General features: G+C 48.8%; 1 protein-coding gene across 1 annotated transcript in view; it reads left to right on the forward strand.

Moving 5' to 3' along the window:
• LOC311312081 (glutamate receptor ionotropic, kainate 2) overlaps nt 1-9832 on the forward strand; it is a gene marked incomplete at both ends in the record, with an annotated part of 148148 nt that overhangs the window by 43633 nt on the left and 94683 nt on the right. Inside the window, 2 exons of the mRNA XM_084441950.1 lie at nt 4866-5036; nt 5619-5876. Of these exons, the coding sequence (XP_084298076.1) occupies nt 4866-5036; nt 5619-5876 (429 nt within the window). The remainder of the gene's footprint in view (nt 1-4865; nt 5037-5618; nt 5877-9832) is intronic.

Here is a 9832-nt window from a genome sequence, read left to right on the forward strand (position 1 = left end):
AGCAGAGAAGAGAAGAGAAGAGAAGAGAAGAGAGCAGAGCAGAGCAGAGTTCCACAGTCCCCAGGTCCAGGGCTGGCCTCGGTCATGGCTGTGTGAGGGGTGATTAGACCAGGCCTTTATTCACACCATTGGGAAGGATAAGCCTGACACACTGCACATGAACTCACTCGAAGGTTCAAAGGAGAAATCCACAGAACCATTGACGTTTCAACGTCCTCCATAGGATGTTTTGTTTCCAGGTCACTACACCCAGTGCTGATCAGACTGATCATAGCGCCCGCGCCATTTCATCCAAGGGGCTTTTTGTTATCGGTCGCAGGCACATTTAGCTGAGCTCTGGGAAAGTCCTACGCCGAACCCGTGATAAGAATCAGCGGGCGTCAGAAAGCCCGGCGTATCTGCATTCCGCTCTTCATGCGACAATGACTTTGATCTCCGGTTCTGTTCTGCGGGCTTCTCTGATGGGCCATCGAGTCCATCTGAGCTTCAGCACGCAAAGGAGGCAACAGGTAAACAAAGCTATTTTAGCCCCCCCATAAACAACATTAAGGTTACCAAATGATTGGATTAGCGAGGACAATCATCAAAGATGGCCTCTCTGGCTCTCTACACGGTCGAGCGCACGCCCGCTTGCCAAGATACCGGCGAGAGAGTGTCTATCGATTTCAACGGGCAGCACTCGAAAAATCTGGGTGTGTAAAAGTACAGGAAAATAGAGTGGTTTTTATTTTAATGGGGGAGCAGTTTCATTTTCATGAGTTCATGGAGGGGGGGGGATAAAATTCGGCTTAAAATAAACTTATGATTGGGATGCATTACTTTTATAACCAGCCAGACACATTTTATTATTCCAATAAAAACAGTTGGGGAGAAAGCTTGTGTGTCCGTAGAGTCTTAGTGCCTATTCTAGATTCTCCTTGAAACCTTTAGTGTTTAACATTCCTCTCATCCCAAATGTGCATAATAAGCACTATCTCCCCCCTGTGTACCTACGCCTCAGTCATAATAGCGTTTGGCTGCAGGAGACAGCTTTGGTGGAGGCTGATAATTATGTACATCCCAAAGTAGCATCCGTTGGCCCAAGGATATGAGTGACCTGCCGTACTCTTCTTTGTGATTAGAAATGAATCAGCGACGGCCGCCAACGAATCCAACGAATTCCGTTACGAGGGAGAGTTTTTCACCCGCTGACTCGATGTGTTGAGTTGTATGAGAAGCTGGCGAGTCTGATATTCAGGGGGTCGTGTTGGGAGCAGTGCGCTCTCCTCTTGTCAAGAGTATCACGAGTGTTTGTGATGCTGGCGTTGACTGTGTGTGTCTGGTGTCGGTGTCAATAATGCATCGCTGCTTAGGGGGCATCATTGATTGGGGGGGGGGCTGATGTATGGAGGCCTGAGTATGAGCTGGCTGTCACCTCCTATTCACTTTATTCACACAGCTGCCATATTGGTCAAGTCTGGCGTAATTGGTGGGATGAATGTGGAAGTGCCCGTTGACTCCAATGTTTAAAGTTCACTATAAAAACACCACTTCATGAACCAAAATAGCTGAATAACAGGCTGAATACACTATCGGGGTTACAAACTCATCATTACCAGACTCCGATTGTTTTTCACTGCCATTGTTTTCGCGTTTGGAAATACATGGAAGCGAATGAGCCATAGTTAGCCGTCAGCTGCATTCACTTCCATGTATTTCCAAGCGCGAAAACAACGGCAGTGAACGTCACCATCATCACCACCTTCATCATCATCCCGAATTACCCGAGTATTGTTTGTCAACTATGTGGGAACATACAGGTTTTGTGACCTAGTCATTGTACACACTGACCCGATCTACTGTACTGTATTTGGCACGGTTGAGCTTGATAGGTCAGTTTAAATCACTCTTATTGGTCCGGCATTGTGGTGTCCAGTAGCTGGTGAGCGCTGTGTCTGTTTATGTCCCGTCTCCAGAGTGAGGAGGTGTTGATGTAATTCTCTCCTGATTGATCACAGCTCTGGGACCTGGCTTGAGAGAAACACCAGAGTGGAAAGCCGTTGGTTCAATACAACCGACCACCGCATCACTTACACACACACACACGTACGCACACACACACACGCACGAGCACGCACGCACGGACACACACACACACACACAAATCAAATCAAATTAAATTAAATCAAACTTTATTTGTATAACGCACTTCATACACAGAGGCCACACAATGCACTTTACAGAGAGCAATGGGGGGGTGGGCATAGGTCACCAAAAAAACAGTTCACCCAGGGGCCGAAAAAGTGAGCTATAAAAATTCTTCCCTGACCTCTCTCAACAAGACGATCGAGCAAGCTCCTCTGTTGGCTAAGATTTGTATATTTACTAAGCAATAGACGGGCTAAATACTTCATAGGAGAGACATGACTACCAGTAGAGTAGATACATAGTTACAGAGATGTTGCCTGCTTAGTAGGCCAATATGTGTTAGCTATCCCTGTAGTCTATAATATGATATTTAAGTGGATCATATAGCAAAGCACAATAAGCACTTAGCAGAACAGGCTCATAAAGAATGAGTCAACTAGGTAAAGCCACTAAGCAGAAGTGGGGAGACAAAAAGCAGAGAGCCAAGAGTGAATAAGGGGGGTGACTTGATAGGGACAGCTGGTGACACATAGTGGGATGGAGCTGGACACGAGGATGGCAGGGGGCCTCTCCAGGAGCCACGGGGAGACATTAGAGGGGTGGGGGACATTCCGGGACCTGGGTGTAGTACAAGAGGGGGAGACACTACAGAGGAGAGAGGAAGACCCCCCAGGAGGGTCCCCACAGGAGACAGGGGGTCGTCCACCGGACACAGGGTGGTCTGCAGGAGACAGGGGGACCTCCACGGGACACAGGGTGGCCTGCAGGAGACAGGGGGACCTCCACGGGACACAGGGTGGTCTGCAGGAGACAGGGGGACCTCCACGGGACACAGGGTGGCCTGCAGGAGACAGGGGGAACTCCACGGGACACAGGGTGGTCTGCAGGAGACAGGGGGACCTCCACGGGACACAGGGTGGCCTGCAGGAGACAGGGGGACCTCCGCGGGACACAGGGTGGCCTGCAGGAGACAAGGGGGCGTCCACAGGACGTGTTTAGAGCACAAGAGGGAGAGACACCAGGGAGGAGAGAGGAAGACAGGGCTAATGGCTGCACTGAACGTCTACAGCGAACACGAGGGTCTCTACCGGATTCAAGGGGGGTCTGCAGGTGACAGAGGGGGATCCACTGGACCTGGTTAGAAGGTAGGAGAGAGGGAGAGGCACTAGGGAGAGAGGAGGGAGAACAGGGTTAGTAACACGCAGATCCACATAAGCAACACAGATTTTCACTAGACCATGCCAGTCGCTGGGCAACAAGCATCTGTATATACATCTATAATGTATATACACACATGTATACGAAGGATTCACTAGCAGACTGGAGGCTGCCTTTCTGTGTCTCTGGGTCCTGGCTAGTGATTGTAGGTTAGACTGAATAGGTATTATGTCTCACTTAAAAATGTCCACACACACACACACACACACACAGGAACGCACACATACACACACACACAGGAACGCACACATGCCTACTTGCGCGCATACACCACATGAAGAACTCCAAACACTCCGATTCTCACATTGAGCAAATACTTAAACACACAAAGAAGCTAAAACAGAATTTCACATTTTTTATCTTTGATTCTGACTCCTTCCCCTCATACTCTCATACAGTAGGTTCACACTCTCATACAGTATAGAGGTTCACAAAGGGAACACTCAGGCTTCCAATTATAGAACGTCCATCTTAACGGATGCTTATTAATTCCTTCAAACTCATTATGGTATGCAAAACAGGGGCCGTCCCCAAGATGAATAATGAGCAGGAGACGCTGCTCTCTCGGCTGCCACGAGCGGCGGCCATTGTGCGCCGCGTTCGCAGCCACGCCATCCCGTCGTCGACGGCTTGTTGATCGCGAGACAACACATGGGACACGCCCACGGATGACACGTTACAGGCTCGCCTGCCGTACTCCTATAGTATCACGCCGTGAAGTGTTCGCAGACTTTTAATATAATCCGCCCACGTATGTACCCCATGTACCAGTCCACTCTTCCCAGGATGCACCTGTGTTATGAGCGCTGTTGTGTACAGTCTGAGTCTGGCCTCGTACAGACAGGACAGTGCAGGACAGTGGAGCAGTGCATTAAGACAACATAGAGCATCTGGCATCCTCTGACTGACAGTGAGCTAACAGGGGCCGGCCAGGGGGCTGACCCAAACAAAACACTTCAATCTCTCGCCGCTGCGCTTCAGCGGTCCCCGAGGGCTTGATTGATTGATCCGCCGGCCAATCAGGACACATTGATCTAAGGGTTCCTCCCCATCTCTGAGCCTTCCGACCGTCCATTCATCTGCTGGCTGTCAGATATATTCACTCGGGAGCAATTGCTGAGGAGCCGACACTTTTAAATACAGTTCTCTTTCGTTTTTTGGTGGAGAGTGCATCACAGTACAGTAACACGATTTGGCTTCATCCCCTCCACAGCCCAGATATGAAGGAAAGACCGTTTTAAATGAACGTCAGTTTAAAAGACCACTCCCCTATGGATCTCAGATTGTGTAACGGACTGTAGAACTTAACAGTCTTGTTTGGCGAAATTCCATACTTCAATACTTCATTTATATGTATCTTCCCAAAACAAAACGATTTTTTGATTTGTATGTGCCACAATACGTCCAGAGCAACTCTCAAAGTGCAACGAGATTCATCCAACATGTATTATTGATCAGATTCTAACCGACCGTCTCTCCCTTCTCTCTCCTCTCTTCTCTCCTCTCTGTTCTGTTTCCAGGAGGGATATTTGAGTCCATCGAAAGCGGTCCGTTGTCGGGTGCTGAGGAACTAGCCTTTAAATTTGCTTTAAACACAATCAACAGGAACAGAACCCTACTGCCAAACACAACGCTCACCTACGACATCCAACGGATTAACATCTATGACAGTTTCGAGGCTTCCAGAAAAGGTAAAGAGGAAGCAGTGACGTCTCACGGTTTTATTTGTGCGGTTGCCATTTGCACGGTGAATGCTAAAACCCCCTAACAGGGTGCTGTGGGTTGAACGGGGAACATTCATTATAATCACGCAGGGGTAGAAGGGCTGAGAGACAAAACGTAAACAGAGAGAATTGATTATTCTCAGGTAAATACTCTGCAGTAGTAATTCAGAGGCCTGTTTATCCCCCTGGAGACGTGTTAATAAACTGCGGTAATCTATCGGTTTTGTGTGCACCCTCAGGGTGACGTTTCAGGACACTTATCAATTACAGTCCATTATGTCCTCTTTCTGTGGCTATCAGATTATCCAATTAGAGCACAGAGATTTGTAATTACAAACAGATCGCTGGTATTGTTGTGCCTTCTTTTGCTAGATAAAGTTGTTTCCGCTCTTCACACGACAGTGTGTCTTTCTCATCCACTCCAAGATGGAATTTTGAAGTCAAGAAATTGAGACTTTACAATTACAGAGCGTTAACAAGCTTGGTGAACTACGACAACTAACTGTAACACAAATGCGTTCGTGTGTCCCCTCCCCCCCCCACCCCCAGCCTGTGACCAGCTCTCTCTGGGGGTGGCGGCCATCTTCGGCCCCTCCCACAGCTCCTCGGCTAACGCGGTCCAGTCCATCTGCAACGCCCTGGGGGTGCCCCACATCCAGACCAAGTGGAAGCACCAGGTGTCGGATAACAGGGATACCTTCTACGTCAGCCTGTACCCCGACTTCTCCTCCCTCAGCAGGGCCATCTTGGACCTGGTGCACTTCTTCAAGTGGAAGACCGTCACTGTGGTCTACGACGACAGCACAGGTGAGTCTTTGACCTGTCGGTCATAGTCATACCTCTTCACCGCCCCCCCCCCCCCCGCCCCCCCCCCCAACATCACAGTGTTAAAGCCCCCTCTGGCTTACTTCACCAACGCCGGGCCGGTGTGAGGAGGGTAATCAAATCAAATCAAATCAAACTTTATTTGTATTGCGCATTTCATACACAGAGGCAACACAATGCGCTTTACAGAGAGCAATGGGAGGGTGGGCATAGGTCCCGCCCCTACATATTCCAGAGGGAAGAGAAAAAACAGTTTCACCCGGGGGCCAGAAAATTGAGCTGTCAAAATTCTTACCCTGACCTCTCAACGAGACGATCGAGCAAGCTCCTGGAAAATATTTGTCGATTGGCTAAGAACATATACAGAGCAGTAAACATGGGCTGGATACTTCTTAAGAGAGAGTGTACTTTGTGTACTGTGTGTGGCCGGACGCAGTCGGAGCAGCGGGCAGCAAGCGGCCCAGCAGGCCGGGAACAGGAGCCATATGCCGGTGGTCAGCGAGGATGCCAGCTTGACCACCCGCTGCCAGCCTGGCGCTCTCTGAGCCGCTGCAATGCGCACACACACGCACACACACACACGCACATGCACACACACACACATGCACACATTCACGCACACTCACTCACTCACTCACTCACTCACACACGCGCACACATGCACACTCACGCATACACACACACAAACACACACACACACACGCACATGCACACACACACACACACACACACAAACACACACTCACACACGAGTGGCGCACACACACATTTGCACACATATCGTCAATAATTAATTCCTGCCATTTTAAAATGGATTGCATTGATGTAAAAGAGAAATTCAAATCTATCTTTATCATTTAATGTCTGACACCAGTGTAACCAGAACATATGTGGATATATGAGTTTGTGAGGACTTTTTAACATGAGCACTCTCTCTCTACTCATCTGTAAACCTCCCTGGTTAGCCATTGTTCATTAGGAAGGGGGTTGTTAAACCACTTCTAGCACCCTTCTCTGTCCTAGCAGCTTTGTCCTGAGGCCATCAACAATGGCCTGGCTCTTCACTTACAGGTCAGCTTTTGACCTGTAGAACCGCCCTACTCTGGTAATCCTCTCATATACAATAATTGGTTAGTGGGGTTTTACATATTCATGTATGGGTTGTACCCACAGTGGATATACTGCTGTTTTTGAGGATAATCATGACTTTTTGGCAGAACTTTTGTCTCCTTCCAGAAATCCCAGTTTTGCAAACTCGTAAACTCTTGAAATAGAGTAACCAATTTTGGACTTGCACAGATAAACCCTGGCATATCGACTACTCATTTTTAATAATTCAAATAATTTCCTTAAGGTCGCACAGAAACGGACGTTTGAGATCATCTAACTTCCGTAGTTTGATGTTTTTCAGATGCAAACAAGCTATGAGGGTGGGACATATGTTTAGAGGAATTTGATTGGAACATTGACAAGTGGATGGGTTTTAAGAACTTTAGACAGATTCGATAGAAGGATAGCGTTGATTGACGGGTGGATGTTGTGAGATTATTGGCCTAAAATCTAAGGTACTTGCTGTCGTCATTGCATGTGACATACCGTTTTCCAGGAAGTAAGAAATTATATACTATGATATAAGATTACAACAAAAGTAGAATTTTGTAAATTTTTTGGCATACATCGTTGAATAGGTGAACACTATGACCAATTATGTGAACCAAAATTTTTTAATTTCAGTGCGACTTTAACATTGACCCAAAGGTGATGTAAGCATTCAATAAATCAATTAATTGTGTGTGTGTGTGTGTGTGTGTGCATGTATGTGCGTGCGTGTGTGTGTGTGTGTGTGTGTGTGTGTGTGTGTATATAAATACAGGTATGTGTGTAGTTTTGTAGTTGTGTGGCTTAATTTAAGCGCATGTAATTGTTTGCCCTGCAGGTATTTTGAACCGTGTTCCTTAGACAGCAATCCTTTTTTGGAAGCATTAGATTCTAGCTGATCGCCGACATCACCGCTAATTAAGGTGTAAAGTGGACACGGTTGGTTCACTGTGGGGTTAATTGTGGCTTGATTTTCTGTCTTTGAGACGAGACAGAGAAGATATGGGCTCAACCAGCAGCACAGCTCACCCTAGGCATGCGCAGGCTTGAGCTCCCAGCAGCACAATGGCTGTGAGAGTGGAGACGCAGCAGGGCCAGGGCTGTGAGTAATCTCTGGAGTGGTCGCAGCAGTATTCTATTACACTGGGGAGAGTATGCGTTTGTCTCCTTGTCCTATTTGCGGAGGGAAAGCATATTGTCCAACATATTGGATAAGCCAGTGTACCTGAACACCTACATTACCATAGAACTCTCATGAGGACACCCCCACTATTCCAACCCACGTCTCTCTTTCCCTCTCTCTCTCTCTCTCTCTCCATCTCTCTCGCTCTCTTTCTCCATCTCTCTCGCTCTCTCTCTCTCTCTCTCTCCATCTCTCTCTCTCCATTGCTCTCTCTCTCTCTTTCTCCCTCTCTCTCCATCTCTTTCTCTCCATCTTTCTCTCTTTCTCTCTCTCTCTCTCTCTCTCTCTCTCTCTCTCTCTCCCTCTCTCTCTCTGTCACCCCGGCCCGCTGCTCCAGGAGGGAAGGGTCCAGGAAGCACAGCCGGCCTCTCATTCTGCTCCTGCTCCGCCAAGCAGGGAGAAAACAAGCAGATCAATACCCATAATGGCTCCCTGCAGTGGCCCACCTTTTGGTAATGGCCGGACGGCGGCGGTGGCGTTCTCACTCAGCCGGCGCCCAGCAGCGCCCCCAGGGCCGCGTCGCCTCCGGCGTTTGACTGGGTTGTGAGGGGGAGGGAGAGGGGCGGGGCGCGTTACGTAACGCGGGGGTTAGAGCGACGCTCGTCTAACACGGCACCCTGTATGTCTGCCGAACGCCGCCCCCCCCAACGCCGCCCCCGCATGCTCAGGTGAGTGACAGCTTAGACACAGCTGGGGGGAGGGGGTGGGGGCGGTGTTTATGGCCCCTGTCGCAGGCAGCCAATGGCGGGGGTGGGGGGGGGGGGTGCCGTAGAGAGAGAGGGAGGGCAGGGGAGAGGTCGTACGCCACCGAGACCCCCGAGGTCCCATTCGACGGGTTCGCAGTTTTTCAATTTCACTCCCCGCCACCAGTCTGGCTGTTTGACTGTCGGGCGGTTGCCCCGGAGACCGTCCGTGTTGCGTTTTACAACAGAACAAAATAATACAGAGAAAAAAACCCAAGGGTACAAAACAACACATAATTGAAAGGCGTTCAGAGAGAAGAAACGGACTGAGTGAAAATGTGCGCTGGTTCTTCTATGGGGAGCGACCCTATATGCCCGACGTCTCTTTAATTGTGTTAGTTGAAAGGTCAGCGTACAACAACATGCTCGGGAAGACAGGCGCAGTGCCGGGCTGTAATTGTAAAGTGATTCTTTGAGAGAAGTGTTTAAGTGATTTTTGAGCTATATATGAGTGTTTTGACATTTTAGAAGCCGGCGTGGATGATTTACTGGTTTACTCACAATATGTGTGTGTGCGTGTGTGTGTGTGTGTGTGTGTGTGTGTGAGAGAGAGAGAGAGTTGCTAGGTTTACTTGGCAAATAATTGATGTTGCTGTATTATGCATCAACATGTTATCCCTGTGTTCATCAGAGAAAAATGTCAATATTAGATGTTTGACTGAGTCAGATGTTTCGAGACCCCAGTAGTTTTCGGTATTGTGTTACTATGTGTTTGCTATTACTGAGTGTCCTCCAAGTGCACTTCAGAGCCCAGGAGCGTGAGTGGAAGCGGTGAGCTGTTGTGGGGTGAGTCCTGAGGGTCCCAGGACCCCTCCGGTAATCTGTTTCAATCTGATGTGTGTAAGCGCACCAGACCAGCTAGTCCACTTTCATCACAGGCTCGGCTGGCACTCCACACATTGTTCAGGGCCGAG

This window comes from Borostomias antarcticus (assembly GCF_949987555.1).
Source record: "Borostomias antarcticus genome assembly, chromosome: 8".
Lineage (NCBI taxonomy): Eukaryota > Metazoa > Chordata > Actinopteri > Stomiiformes > Stomiidae > Borostomias > Borostomias antarcticus.